The sequence below is a fragment of the Cottoperca gobio genome, chromosome 8 (assembly GCF_900634415.1).
Source record: "Cottoperca gobio chromosome 8, fCotGob3.1, whole genome shotgun sequence".
Classification (NCBI taxonomy): Eukaryota; Metazoa; Chordata; class Actinopteri; order Perciformes; family Bovichtidae; genus Cottoperca; species Cottoperca gobio.
This window is the reverse complement of record NC_041362.1, coordinates 14,783,670-14,799,645: the sequence shown is the minus strand read 5'-3', so window position 1 is coordinate 14,799,645 and position 15,976 is coordinate 14,783,670. Positions and strand designations below refer to the sequence as shown.

At 41.2% G+C, this 15,976-nt stretch overlaps 1 protein-coding gene across 1 annotated transcript in view; it reads right to left on the bottom strand.

The window, feature by feature from the left end:
• Nucleotides 1–1,032: 1,032 nt before the first annotated feature.
• cacng3b (calcium channel, voltage-dependent, gamma subunit 3b) overlaps nucleotides 1,033–15,976 on the bottom strand; it is a 34,811-nt gene continuing 19,867 nt past the window's right edge. The window contains exons 3-5 of the mRNA XM_029437448.1: nucleotides 15,919–15,976; nucleotides 12,325–12,465; nucleotides 1,033–10,273 (exon numbers count right to left, since the gene is read on the bottom strand). The exon at nucleotides 15,919–15,976 is cut by the window's right edge and continues 26 nt beyond it. Coding sequence (XP_029293308.1) covers nucleotides 9,762–10,273; nucleotides 12,325–12,465; nucleotides 15,919–15,976 — 711 coding nt within the window. The 3' untranslated portion in view covers nucleotides 1,033–9,761. The remainder of the gene's footprint in view (nucleotides 10,274–12,324; nucleotides 12,466–15,918) is intronic.

The following is a 15,976-nucleotide window of genomic DNA, read 5'->3' as shown; positions in this document are numbered from 1 at the left end:
ATAGCGGCACATATCACTCCTCGAAGGTATTGATAGTGTTGTACTTGTTTGTACATATGAAAAGTGAAAGAAGGTAATTGTGTGAACAATAAAAACTAGTTTGTGAGAGATGTTTAAACACTTCCTATATTCTCACCTTCGCACAACCGGCCAATCATTGCGTAGTGTGCATGCTTGTCAGTATGATGGTTTAGGAAAGTCCCAAAAATGTATCTGATGCACCCCATCACTTCCGACGTTGAAAATGTGTGTGTAGAGGGGAATTCGGATGATGTTTGACCAGCATTTATTCTGAAGCATACTGATACCTTTAGCATGGGATGTCGAGGTGTAGTCGGAGAACGTGAACTAGACTAGAAGCAAAAGTCTCCTACTAGCGAACACAGGGGGAATTCATCTGATGTTGTACAGGAGAAGAAAAGTGATAGATTAACAGATAGAGAAAAACCTGCAAGAATTATACTTCAATCACCCCCCCCTCCCCCCAACATACAGCACTGCCATGCATACATAGACCTGTACATGTTCCCCCCTCTTCATCACCTTCAAACCCCTCAAATCTATCACAACCTCCAGTCTCCTCATTAACCTTTGTCTCTCTCCTTCCCATTTCCCCTCTTAACGCTCATCTTCCTCCCGCCCTCTTTCTGTCCGTCATTGAGACATCTGCGTGGTGGCGGTGGAGATAAGCAGTTAAGATTGATCTATCGGACAGCTAATTCAGAACGGTCAACACAGCACAGCCGATACGCATCTACTGCGTCTGTATGTGTGTGCAGGTTCAGGGAGGAGTGTGCAGGTCGTGTAAGTTTTCTTATCGATAATATGCGGGGTTATGTTGGTGTTTGGTGAGGTTCTCTGATAAAGGTTCATTTGTTGAAAAAGACCACCAAAGTATGGGGTGTGTGTGTGTGTGTGTGTGTGTGTGTGTGTGTGTGTGTGTGTGTGTGCAGGATGTAATAGCAGATCACACATCATAGATGTACATTCACATAGACACATTCAAATACAAAATGAACTCACCACAGGCACTTTGAAAAGGTGACTCTTTATTTTCTAATCATTATACTGTATATAATATTCCTTCTCTCTAGATATAGGTAATCATATTTATATCATGTAAGTAAAAGTGTGCTTTTATTCACAGCATGTGTCCGTGTCAGACCGCTGTTAGTTGGAGGTTTACATTATAAAGTATACAGTGAAACTGGCTGGCAGCTAAATGTGTGTTAGTGTGTGTGTGTGTGTGTGTGTGTGTGTGTGTGTGTGTGTATGTGTGTGTGTGTGTGTGTGTGTGTGTGTGTGTGTGAGCTGGGAGAGTTATACAGTCAGTATGCCTGTGTATAGAAAGACGAATGTGAGTGCCAGCATGTTTCTGCATGCATGTCTGTATGTGTTTGTGTGTGTGTGTGTGTGTGTGTGTGTGTGTGTGTGTGTGTGTGTGTGTGTGTGTGTGTGTGTGTGTGTGTGTGTGTGTGTATCTAAGTATCTCATGATAGGGCTCAGAGGTATGGAGCAGGATAAAAAGCTGCCCATTGACACAGATTCCAAAACTGTTGATCACCTTCCATCTTTAAACTCATCACCCATTGTCACGCTTTTCGACGTTTTAAAATAATGACCCACATTTTTGGGGGATTTTATTTCACACTGCAGCTTAAGGTTCCAGCTGCACATTTGCCTTTAGGCTTTTGTTTTTCACTTTCATCACTGCTGCAAGGCAACGTTGATGATCGCCAGTGTCACCCCTCAAGACAGTAACGGCTGGTTGCTATTTAGTGTCCTAGTCTTTATTTAAATAGTTTCCCCTCAAAGCAAACTGCTACAATTCCTGCAAGATACACTCCCTGACAAAAAAAACCCCTTTTGCTTTTTGCCAGGTCATTGCTACACATATAATAAACACGATAACAATTAAATATTAAGCTTTGTTTTTACGGATAATCTGGATCATTTACTTGTCTTCTGAAGGGACTGCTCCATCTATGTCACTGTGACAAAAAATGAAATAAGAAACTAAGAAATAAACAAAAAGGTAATGTGTCACTAACATCTCTTCTCCTGAGTTTGTGTTCTGGTTTTTGTTTACTAACAGTCCTCAGGTCAGTTTGAAATGGACAATGTCAGGTTACAATCATTCACCACTTCTACCAATTCCACTTTAAATAACAAGAAGAGTCCACAGCGGTGCTTTGACCTAAATGCTAACATCAGGATGCTAACATGGTCAAAATGACAATGCTAATTGAAGAGTTAAGGGATTACCTAAGTTATTACAATTCATCCTGAGGACGTCTATGTCTGTTATTCATTTCTTGGCAATCCATCAAATAGTTTCACTTAAAATGACAAATGTCAAACCCCACGGTGGTGAAAGTCAGCAGGATCTATCTTCTGGGCACCGTGGGTATCTGTACCACATTTGATGACAATCCAGTTAATAGTTGTCAAGATATTTCAGTCTGGACCAAAGTCGACCGATCCCACATTGCCATCCATAGAGCCATGAGCATGGCTGAAACTGTCTGTGCACTCTTTGATAACACCAAAAGTGTGATTGTTCTGTGTGGCTTTCTCTACGCCTTGCAGCCTGACTCTACCCATTACAACATGGCTCAGTAGAAGATGATGGGCAATTCAGTCACTTTGGGGCATGGCTTTCTCAGATGAGAGTTTGACTCATACAAAAATCTGTAGTAACCCAATAGACATATTTCACATATACATTGCAGGAATTTGTCAGAAAATCTAGTGTGACTCTTTAAATAAAAACTGATCTCAACAAGAAGCAGATAATCTTTTGTTGAGGAAGAAGAACTCTTGTTGAGGAAGAAGAAACCTTTAACGTCACTACTGCTCATGAGAAATGTATGCAAGAGGGAGCCTGAATACACCTGATGCAGAGCGAAACTCTCAAAGCCTGGTTTAACATCCTGCCATTTTGGGTCTTTCATCCTTGGTCAGTCACCCATGCCACCCTCGGATATGTTCTGCATGTAAACAACACTGTCTGAACGCGGGGCTTGAGGCGAAACCGTAAAAAGCTAATTTTAATCGCTGTGTACTTCCTGTCAAAATAATATGTGTAAAATGCAAGACAGGTACGAAATCTCTCTAGCTAAAGGGCTAAAGCCTGGCAAAAAAACAAAACAGGAAGAGGGCAGTCTGGAGAACGGGCTTAATAGGCAGCAAGGCCAGAATAATTTAAGAAATCATGGCTATTTTAATAATATATTCTGTCTAGGGAACTAACAGTTTACCTGTCCAGAATATCTCTATATTGTCCCACATTAACAACATTTAATTCTAATTGGCAGTACAAGTGGGACAAACTCTCACGTCATCTAAGAGACGCTTTCATGTCGGAGCTCCTATAGACACAATCTCAGCAACACAATTACAAGCAAGTATTGCAGATGAACTTGTCCCTCTTTCTTCTTTTTTTGGCGGATTTGAGAACAGCAGGCTACACCAGGCTGTGCTGATTCAAGACCAGCCGTCATCAGGGACTTTATAGATTATTGTCTATCCTGCTAAGCCCCCTCTGCCGACCCTAAACCAGCCTCACAGACAAAGACGGCAAAAGACCAAGAGTCCAGTCAGACCTTCGAAAAAACCCAGAAAATGACTTCCCCCTTAGCTTTGTAACATAAACTCCTTTTGAAATTGTGTCAGTAATAGACAGTATCCACCAGAAACCACTCACTCCAAAACAGTCCTTGTATCTTATATGGCTGCGTCTGCTGAGGAATGACCGGGGCAGTTAGCTCTAAAACTGATCCCAGTGCAACCGTTAAAGGTTGTGGGAATGCAGAGGAGGTTATACTGGAAGCCCCATGGCTGATCTGGGAGCTGTCTGAAGGCAGGACAGGCAGGCACTGGGTGCATGGGTGAGGAGAGGCTAACTGCACACGCATACACACACACATGAATATTAACACACACAAACATGCAGGCACATAACTCCACCCGTAAGCCCTCCTCACACAGTAACCTTGTACGTGTTAGTGTATGTGTGTGTGTTGGTAGGAAGTGCAAAGTGTAGAGTGCTTATAGCATGTGTTTGTCTATTCCATTAAATTCACATTTCTCAAACAGTTCTTCTGCTCCTGCGTGTTTGATTAGCTGGCTCAGTGTACTTGAAGTTTTCATTGAGGAGCGACACATCAGCAACAGAAACAGTTTGTTGTTTTTCTCCCAAAGAAACACTTAAAATGATTTTTTTTTCTCCAAACATGACACAGTGATTTTTCTTTTAACAGGACACACTTATCCCCACACCGCACGGGCCGAAGCTGAAGCTGTGAGTGTGTGCTGTATGAGTGTGTGTTTCTGTGCATACTCAATGTCTGTGTATATTTTTGTGAGCATTACGGAGTGTGTGTATTGCTATGTGTTGTGTTCTTGTGTTTCTATACTTATGAGGACCTATATCCCACACAAACAAATCTAAAATTAGGACATTTATTAGGGTCAGTTTTTTAATTTAGGAGTAAGTAAGTTTTAAGTTAGGATTTGCTCATTCATTTTGAGTTTGTTCTAAGAGAAACTTGTGTGATGTCATTGATTAATCACAATATGAGTACTCAAGGCTTCCTTTCGATTGCATTGATGTTTCACATCGAAAGGAATACTTTACCCCAACGGGCTATCATTTGTGTATCAATTACTCACCCTGTGTTACCTTGTATTCTTGTAGAAAACTTGCATGCCTTAACGGTGAAGAAGGAATCCAAAAATGGAGAAAATGCTCGATGAATTAAAGTAAATTGGCGGTGTTTAACAACAGCAAAACTATATCAATCACAGAACTTGTGCAGTATAATCCAAGTCTCTTTTATTTACTTCCGCATAAACAGTCTCATGCTTGCGCAGGCGCACCACTCATTCGCGCGTGTACTGTTTATGCTATGTGTTTTAAATAGTCAAAAGGCATATGTTTGGAAAGTAGTGAGCATACAACTGGATAAATGAGACTAGGATTATGCTGCAGGAGTTTTTGGATGTTTTGTTAAACCCCCAATTACTTAAATTCATCAAGACCTTTTTTTGTTTTTTGATTCTTTGTTTGCTGTGGAATAAACAACGTTTTCTTTAAGAATTCAAAGTAACACAGAGTTAGTAATTGACTAATTATTCCTTTAACTTTAAGGACCAAAGCAGAGGATTCTGTTTGGAGCCACAGTGAAAGGGAAGAAGTTAAGATGTAATACAACTTTCAACCATCTAAATAGGTCTTAAAGAATACACAAGGGGGCAAACAGCAAAAGCAATCCCTGTACAATGTAACACAATCCATCATGGCAGTTCTGCAAAAAACATTACTTCCGTGAAATCTGTTAATTCCTTGGTGACACTGAAGAGGCTGTAGTTCAAATAAATCTACGGTATCTTTGAGGCTGTGGTTGAGTTGTATTATAGCGCCTTACATTGTAAACTGTTTCTATTATTTTGCCTCTGTCGGTCTTAACCAAAATGGACTCTTTTAAGCTTCATAAAAGTATTTGTTTTTACAGACTGCTGGATTGGATTGCATTATTTCCAGCCCCTGTACCAGGTAACACAACTTATGTCTGTAGTGCATTGGGTCAACAAGTCCTCAGAAGTATAGTACCCTGAATGAATGTATATGTGTATATTGCACTTTCAGTGTTGAGTGTCCCGCTGATAAAGTCGACCTCTGGCGCCAGTGAGGTGAGGTTAATGTCCACGAGAGATCGTCCGAGCGCTCCACTGTCTCTTCCTCTCCTCCCGTCAGAGGCTTCAGATGTGATCAAAACAACACAATCTCACAAACCACATCAAGAGTAGAAAATGAAACTAGAATAATATAATATTACAAAGACTACGACCCCAGCATCCCAACTCTGCTCCTTTTCGATCAAACCACGCCTCCCCCATTAATAGATTAATAACTATAATATGTGACAGAGTCTGTCATCCTCTGCACAGTGGCACCTTTAGAGTAGAATAATTTTTTACTAATAATACAATTATTTGTTGTTGATATCGGAGTATCAAAGCTGTATGGCGGTAAGAAGAGATAGACAGAGGTCTCAAAAAGCACCCTGCGCTCTATTGGAGTAAACATCGTTAAACACAGCACAGGCTTATGGGCCCACACGCCCTTGTAAGGCGTCTTAAATGTAGCAGTCCGGTATCCCTACGGAGTATAGAGATTAGGGTGCCATTTGAGACTCGATTAGAGATAGAGCGATGTAAGCACTGGAAGCAGATGGATATGGCATGCATGGTTTGAAAGGTCAATGCTGACATGGCTCATGGATGTGGTTCTGAACTCTGACCCCGAGGGGCCTCTGATGTGCTGAACTACATGGCTACTACTGCTGAGTCAGTATACTGCAGGAAATCCTATGCAAATAAAGTGTGAGTGAACCTATGATCTAAAGCTAACCTGGAGGCCACGATATACAGGAAACATTTTGAGTAATATTTGGCACCAAGTATGATTAACAATTTTTGCTAATATAGGTTTGATCCTTAAGCTAACTCAAATAATTCTTAATTAAAATGATCCTACCTCTGCTTAAGGCAATATTCTTGATTTCTAATTACTTTAGAAAGTTACCCATCTAACCTAAAGTTAGCCAACAAATAAGAGCAGCTAAAGGCGAACCTGTAGCTAACATGAGTAGAAGCCTTTTTCTCTACTTCTGCTTCTCTTTTGCATGAAGCGTGTTATATTTCGTTAGTTAGCTATTCAGCTGGTTTAAAAACATCTGTTTCGTGTGCAAATGTACTTTGCCTCTCCTTCAACATAACACCCTTAAAATGACGCCGCTGCAGCGCTGAGCATAAAAAGCCCTTGTGTGCTCCTGTCCTTTAAAAATTAAAAGCCCTTGCTTGGAGAAAAGCATTTTTTTCTTCACTTTCACAGCCCATGACAACTGCTGATGTTGTAGTTAGCTTGCAAAATTAATATTTACATGTGAAGGACAGCAAGAGCAAGTCTGTGGTGATGCACGTTTGTCCCTTTAGACTCCCTTTATGGCGTTAAAAGACAGCGGATAAAACAGCAGCGTCATAAATTAAACAGTATGACTGAGATTTAAAACATCTTTTATTATCAGGGTAATAACTCTCAAAGTGGTGGCGTGACGGTTTCAGCTTGGTGATGTTTCATGGTTAGTTTGTACAAAACAGTGCAATGGTGGCTTTGGGAGGTATAAAGAAGAAAACAAAAATGCAAATTTTTTCACACTCACTTTTTACTCTCAGCCCCAGAAAATAGTTTGAGAAAAATGCTGTTTACATTTACACTAGCTACTCATGCTCTCTCTCCACAACTCTCCCTGCAGCACGTTCCCTTTCTCGCTGTTTTATGGCTATTTTGTCTCCTCCCCTTGTATCCGAGTGTGTGTGTGTGTGTGTGTGTGTGTGTGTGTGTGTGTGTGTGTGTGTGTGTGTGTGTGTGTGTGTGTGTGTGAGTGTGTGTGTGTGTGATCAGGTGTTGTCCAGTGATGTGACAAATGGTTTAATGTGAACTCAGGCTATGTATGATAAAGTGTTGCAAAGTGTTGCAACAGCCTCCTAATTATTTGCCAGCACAATGGACAGAGGTAGCGATAGATCACCAATTGTTGGATGATTCAGTGGTGAACTGACTGTGCGCAAAAAAGGGGTGTTGCTAAATACCGGTATTTACAATGTTTCAAAAATGTAATACTGATAGTATGTTAATAATACACATATGATAATATCGTGTAAATAATCCAGCGACTATGACTATGATTTTAAAAAGCCTGATATTGTTACTGAAACACGTGTTCCAGTAAGTTTCAATGGGGAGATGATCTCCCGGTCAAAAACAGCACAGATACAGTTTGTAAAATGCCTTTTTCATGGAGTTTTCATTACTATTTTTTTGTTATCTCTCTTATTCAACACATAGTTTTTTTTATCCATTGACTGCATGGCTTCAATACAAAATGGTGCCAACACAGTATACAGGGAGTGCACCAACTTTAATGTGTAAACGTCTGAGAGAGAGCGATAAATGTAAATGTATTGATGTGCCTCTAGAATCTGTCACAGTAAAAACTGTACAGGTGTTTGAAATATTACAGGAGACGTGTGTATATAGGCTTGTGTGTGTGTGTGTGTGTGTGTGTGTGTGTATTTGTGCAGTCTACAGTGTGTGCACATGTAAGGGGGATAAAGAGGAGGAGGGGCTGTGAGTGACAGCTGAATGGATGGAGCACAAATCCTCTGAATAATACATGAGACTTCTGCCAATTCCATCTATTTATCTTTAAATTGTGCGCCACATACAAATTCATTTTCTGCAGATATTCCATTGGAGAAGAGAGAAGTGTACTTTAGACTGAAGGGAGCATTTTCTCAGCGTCTATTTCTGCAGCTGAAATCTTTGACAATTGTTCTGGCAAGAAAGACAACTTTATATTAAACTCGTCTGAAATATATTTACCAAAAGGTAGTGGGCAAACAAAAATAATGTCCAGCTGTTTGTTTAATGTCTTTTTGGCTCTGCCTTAAAGCATATTCACAGCTCAGCGGTCTCATCTCCACAGTACCCTGAACCAACAACCTTCGGAAAACCCTAACTAAACTACGAGCGACACCAACGGAAGACGGGACCTAAAAGAGAAAGAGAGGGTGAGAGGAGGTGTGTGAAAGGGTGGCAGTGAGGTGAGGTATGGGGCTACACAGAAAAATGTGGAAGGTGAAAGTTGATACGTGAAGGCGGACAGACAAATATTTGATCATCTCTTTAAGTTTTAGGTGAAAACATAATTCAAGAGATGACTGTGGGGTAAAAGGAAGCACCAATGATCTAACGTTACCATCTAAAAGAGATTCATTAGTTTTGCTGAGTCACACCTTTTCCCCCCTAACAGCTGATCTGTCAGTGTTTCCCTTTTTCAAAAACCTCTACGCAGGTTTAACAACTGACCTCAGAGAGAAGGGGGTAAATGTTACCAGGAATGAGCTCAATTCAGTTTCAGTTCACTCAGTTATGAAGTGAGCTTTTCCATCAATCAATATGAAAGGAGTATATATACAATATGTATAGAAAATAATAACTAGTGCCACAAATGTGCTGCCATAAATGGACAAACTGCTTCTTCAATTACTATTTTTGAGTCCAGCTGAACTGAAAATGAATCGATCCCGATCCTGAGGTCTTAACTTCTGCACTTTTAAATAGTATCGGTAATCAGAGAGACAGCTCGGAGCTCTAAGGCTGTAACCTGAACTCATCCAACTGCTATTCAAAAAAGGTCAGGAGGACAGAGGTCAAAAGGTCAAAGATCACACAGAGTCTCTCACCTCTTTCCTCTTCTCCTTTAGTTCACATTATTTTAATTTTAGAGGAGAAGTTGCCCCAAACAGCAAACCACTTACGATATGCTATTTAAACTTCCCCGTTTCCCCCCTCGAAAAAGCCAGAAAGTCAATTTATGAACATAACACTCATGAACATAAATTGAATGTGCCTTCATATGTAAGGAGTTACAGGTATAACTACAGTGATATGTGGTAGTTGGGAACAACTTCTCCATCAAAACCGACCCTGCTACACACACTGAAACTCTCACAGGGCTCAGGATTCACAGTTCAAAGGCTAAAAGTTCACAGTTCACAGTCAAAGTTTATCAAACCCCGTTCCCACCCGCGTAACCCTGTGTGTCCCCTGCGTTTGCTTGCACTCCCCCTGTATTTCTCTTCATCTTTCTCTTTGATACTCTGATTGGGCGATATCTGCAGCTAAGCACCTCTCAGACCGGCGTGGTCCTGCGGTTGGGGTCCTTGCTGTAGTCTTTAGTGAGCGTGCTGCTCTGGAGGAACTCCCTCTCTGAGTTGAGCAGCCCGCCCATGCCGCTGCCAGGTTTGGTGCCGGCGTTGCCTGCCTCGCGTGGGTTCAGCGTGTACATGGGCATCTCGGAGGCGGCGGGCCCTGTGTAGCCGCCTTTCCCCAGCGGTGAGGTGTCACGGCTGGGGGCCTCGGAAGAGCGCACGCTGGAGCGACGCCGGAAGCGGTAGCGATAGGAGGGGATGCGGCTGAAGGCGGACTTTTTGATGAGCTCGGTGCGGGATTTGGCGCGTTGCTTGCGGTGCTTCTCGATGAACATGTGCACGGCCAGCACGCCCACCATTTCTGCCATGATGAAGGAGAGGGCGCCAAAGTAGAAGGACCAGCCGTAGGAGTAGGACTTTTTGCTGTCGCTCTGGCCTGGGTCACCCGAGTTGGCTGAGATATAGACAATAATTCCTATGATGTTACTGAGACCTGGAAGGGACAGAAAAGGGAGGAATAATAAGAGATGGGAAAAGAGTGTGAGAGTGACCAACTCATCCATAGAAACAGGACACATGTTAAAAAGAGACAGAGATCCGTTAGTAAATGAAAACAAAGCACACATATACAGTTAATGCACAAGAATTAGTTATGGAACGATATGAAAAAGATTATCTTCGCCAAAATAATTGCCATTCACGGTATTATCCCGATAATCATCACAATATGCTGAACACTGCCGAAAATGACACTAAACTTACTGTAATCACTTCACCTTACATTTAGTTGAGAATCAAATATTTGTATTGCAGCGAATGACCCTACTTTTCGCTTGATTTATTCCCTCAGTAAATATGTTCCTAATGGTCTCAAATGCTAGTTTCAAAAATAATATTTGACATGATGATGGCACTGTATGGGAAGCTCAGATTCCAAAGTTTTTACTATTGATCCAGAGGGGGACATGAATGTCTACACCTAACTTCATGGCAATTTATCAAATAGCAATTGAGATATTTCAGTTCGAACCAAAGTGGTGGACCAACCGAGACCGTTAAAGATATAATATAATAAAGTGGCAGAAAAAGTGAATGAAAATTTGAGAAAGAAAAAAGAGCATGAGCAAAGATTCGAAAGAAATGAGAGAAGAAGACGACGGGGACACAACCTCTGAGAGAGCGCTTGATAGAAATGTTGGAGAGAGTCATTGCACACAGCTGGGCTCTCTTATTCCATATCATTAGTCCAGAATACAGTGCTCATGCAGTGTGGTGGAACGCACAGAATGGGGACAATTAGCCGGCTGTAATTAACCAGAATCAGCCCCGCACTATTGTGGTAAATAATTACCAATTTGGCTCCATGAATTTACTACAAAACCCAATGGGACCCTACACATCCCACTGAACAGCAATTACTGTGCAACCCTTTGTACAGGGGCAAGAGCATAAGTGTGTGTGTGTGTGTGTGTGTATGTTTGTGAGATACCAAGTGTCAGCATCCATGTGATAGATTGTGTGTGTGAGCATGTATGTGTGTTGACACTCTCACACACTCACAGTGCATCACAGCGGCTCATGGTATTCTTGCTGATTGATTAATCAGCTGCTGTGCCCAATTTCCACACTCTGGCTCCTCACACAGGCACTTCTGTGTGCTTTAGATGCCTAACGGGCTCCTTTTACAAATATTAGAGTGCTGCACCTCCTCTGTTCAGAGTCCACAGTAGCTGCACACACTCACACACACATGCAGCAGCCCATTGTTGCTTTGTCATACCCAGTATTCTTGTTTTAGAAAACATATCTGAACCTGGTCAGGGTATTTTAAGTCATTTGGCTGGTGCTGCAGCTAAGATGGCTGCTATATTGAGTTTAACAGTGTTGTCATGGAGATGAGCATCAGTGCACTTACATATTACAGCTTGCTGCACCTCATGCACTCTGCTCACAAATAAAACAATTATCATTTCTACTACAACCACACAAAGTCTGTAGGCACCATTTTAGGTGTACACGGGAGATTACATAGGGGCACATTTAAAATATATATAAATATTGTTTAGGGAGGGAGGTTAGTTCAAACAGATCTGCTCCTTCCAATAAAATGCAACCTCCTATGCTAAGAACCTATTTACATTTATTCCCCCACTTTTTTTTTCCTGGGGGGAAATCGGGTCAAAAGTAATTAGGGAGAAAGAAAGAAACAGAATACAAAACATTTCATCAGCAATATTAGCAAACAACAAAATCAACACAACGTAAATTAAAAGATGTGTAGCCAAGTGAGTTAAAATTCTGGCTAAAGAGTGACAATTCTTCACGAGTCTTTTTCCTTTCTGAGAAACAATATAATCAGCATGTAAAAGATGTGTCCTTCAGCACTAAATGCAGGACCTTCTTTATGTACACTGATGACTGATAACCACTCAAAAGAGGAAAGACACACACACACACACACATACACACACACACACACACACACACACACACACACACACACACACACACACACACACACGCACGCACGCAGTGCAGACTAACCTGCAGAGACGAAGAAGATTCCTGCACTGAGGATGACGTTGTGTCGACTCCGGTAAAACTCACTGGCGGCCACACAGAGCCCCCCCAGGAACAGCAGACCCACGCTCATGATGGGGAAGATACTGGAGGCACGCACAGCACCTGTACACACACACACGGAGAAGAGTGGAAATACATTTACAACTTAAAGGTAAAACATTTTGTTATCATGTAAAGGTGAAATCTTTCAGGATCTGCAGAATGAACCCGATGAAGGACAATCTGAGTTTGAAGTCTTTCCTACATTATATATATATATATATATATATATATATATATATATATATATATATATATATATATATATATATGTGGATGGTTTGTTTCAGAAAACCCTTCTTCTCCATATTTATGTCTATTTGGAAATCTCAAATACCAAAATGTGCATTTTTAGTAAGTACGGTAGGTATGAATACAGCCTCCAGCATTATTGTACTGGAAACAAACTGAAATTGAATTTTAAGATTTAAAAAATGTGATACATGGGATGGTAGAGATCCTGTGAGTCTATGCTCAGTAGTTTGGAAGATGAGATTTCCAAAAGGGACCTTTTTAAAATAAAAAATAAAAAGGGACGAAGTGACTTTAGATTTCAATCCCAGGGAAAACCTCCTGTGAATGTGACAGTTTCATTTTAGGTGCTGCTTTATGTTTTGTAGTAATGTCTTCTCCTGTCAGCCTTAACTGTTATAAAGTTACAACTTAAAGGTAACTGAGAATACTTCCAGCCTCTAGGCCCATTTTGTAGTAAATCTGGTTTTCTTTACTGCATTTATTAAGAATACACATCTACACTACAGTAAACAATGGGTCTATGGAAAAATCACATTTACAATATTTGTAGAAAGAAAGAGAAAAACACAGCCACACACACGCTGGTTCACCTTGCATCAGCAAACTATCAACACTCCTACACAGATGGATGAGAACAACACCCTTAACACTCTTAAAGCTAAAAGTCACTACATTAACTTCATAGACGTTGTTTCATTTCAAATCCACTGTCCTGGAGGGCAGAGGCCCCCCCCCCCCCCCCCCACACACACACACACACATGGACCAGTGTGCTGCTACATGCTTGGCTGAGTCTGAACATGTTAAAGCATTCAGAGGCCTTGCTTCAGAGAGAGCGAGAGATGGATGTGGATGGAAAAGATGGACAAAAACCAAGACAGATGGAGAGTAGCACTGACACATATGCATGGCAAAATAATGAATAGCAGAGATGATGAAAATGGAAGCAAGGCTCCAGTAGGAGTGAAATATTTGTCAGCGCCCCGTATGTGTACAACATATTGAAGGATATTTGCCAACAGCTTGCAATGCAGAACTGAGCTGTGCGTTATGTTTATATATGTTGAACAGCGGATGCACATCACATCACGGGCGTGTCATTACTAATATATATATATTTATCATCCAACCAGAAACATGTTTGTATTTGTGTTTCTGAATCTTCTAGCGTTCCAAAACATTCCCAGCATGACTGACAGCTGCAGTGACCAGTGGTGCCGTGCGGCTGAGCGTATAAGCCCCGCCCCTGTGGCCCACACCCCTGGGCTGTATGAAATACCGGTCACTAGGTCCCCGCTGCCGATTGGCTAGCCATCTCTGAGGCCTGTGATCTAATTGGCTGCCTTGGGGATGTTGCTCTGTGTTCAGTGAAGCAATGAAAAAGAAGAACAGGCTGAATCCATTTTCCTTTTTTTAAATGTTTTTTTTTTTTATGTTGTTGCTGTTTTCTCTCCCCGACCATCTTTACTCTGTGTTTACTGTGGGAGAACGAACAGAAAGAGCCCCATCCCGTCTGTTTCCCTCTAAATCATCCTCTCTCTATCTCTGTGGCTGCATCCTCTTTTACTTCTGTCCTATTACTCTCTCTGCTCCCTACTTTCTCCTTTGTCATTTTCTCATCATGGCCATATTTTTCCCCCTCATTTTTCTCATGCATTTGCTGATAAACCGTGGTATCTGTTTATATCTCCTGTTCTCTCCACTGTACCTTCTCTGTTCGTCTGTAAAACGAGTCTGATCTCACATTTCTCCTTATCATATCTATAACACTAATAATAACTAGCTGTACACTGCAATACAACAAACAACGCAGTTTCTTTACTTTAATATCTTCTACATGCAGGATCACAAGGTGAGGAAGCTGCCTTTTCTGCAACATGCAGCTATAGCCTCAGTCAAGATCCCTTTTACAAGATTCTTAATTTAAAACAAGCTAGCTCGAGACTCATGGAGCTAATGTTAGCTTACATATTTACTCCCTCTCCAGTGTCGCTCTGCTAGACTGATTATATACCTCACCATACTGTTGATATAGTCTTGGTATATTATAACATATGCTACCATAGTATATTTGATATTCTATTTAACTCTATGTCTGTACTATACTGCATATTATACTACGTTATATCTTACTCTATGTTTTACTATATACTATGTTGTAGTGTTTTACTATATGAGACACTGATGTGCTCTTTTTCAATGTCCCAGATTTTCTCAGCTTCAAGGTTGGGACATTATGTGGCGTCACACAGTAAGAAAACAATGTTGTGTCTCAGATGTATATATTTTTTATTTTATTTCTTACTCTGTGTCTGTACTCTCGTGGTTGTAGTGTTCATTACTTTATCAAAATACACAAAATGGATTGATTCTTAGTAGTATTGACACTAACAGTGGCGGGCCGTGCATTTCACACCTAGGCCTTCAGTGATGTCCTACACAGTCCTACCTGAATTATTCCACCTCTTAATACCATCATTATGACGCCATGGCTCTAGAAACTATACATTTAGACAGAAATGCAGTATAACTGGGCGTTGCATCACCCTAACAACAGAGTTATATTAATATTTACTGAAACATTTAGTTGTAAATAGCAGGCATTCCCAGCAGTACAATGTGCAGTGCCTCTCGGAGGCTGTGAGCCGGGGGTACCGCTCGTAGTTAGTGATTTGAAAGTGGATAAATCTAAATTAGCTCGTTCAAGTTCAGTTTGCTAGCTCTGCATAGTTCTGCCTCTCAATAGCGCGTATTCAATCAAAAGACGTGGACGTGCTGACGTTATCGTACGCCTGCTAGCTGGCCTCTGTGTCCCCAACTCGAAATCTGATTGGTTAACGCCACAGTTTTGTTTCCGTTCACTTTAAGCGACAGGCGCCCGCACTGTTGATTCTGAAGGCCTAAGGGCAGATCTCTTGGACCCTGGCAACACTATTATGTCTGAAATATGATTGGATAAAAGCTCTAACATAAAGGTCAGCCCTCCAAATCTCAATCTGAGGCTGGAAGCAGCGCAACCAAGAGGAAAGCTATGAAATGAAGAGAATAGACTATGGAGAATAATTTAATACAGATTTGTGGAAAAAATATATCAAAATTAATTTATAGCAGAGAAGGCCTTGCTGGCCCTGACGGCCCGCCACTGGACACTAAACATCTTTAAACATGGCCAGTGACACCAGATAAAAGGTTGTTAGTAGGTTTGACTGATGAATGTATGTTTAAAAATGGGTCTGACATATATCATCTTATCAAACTTACGGAGGAGGTATTCAGCAGCATCTGCTTCATAGTCCGCGTCCTCTGGGAAGTGATCAAT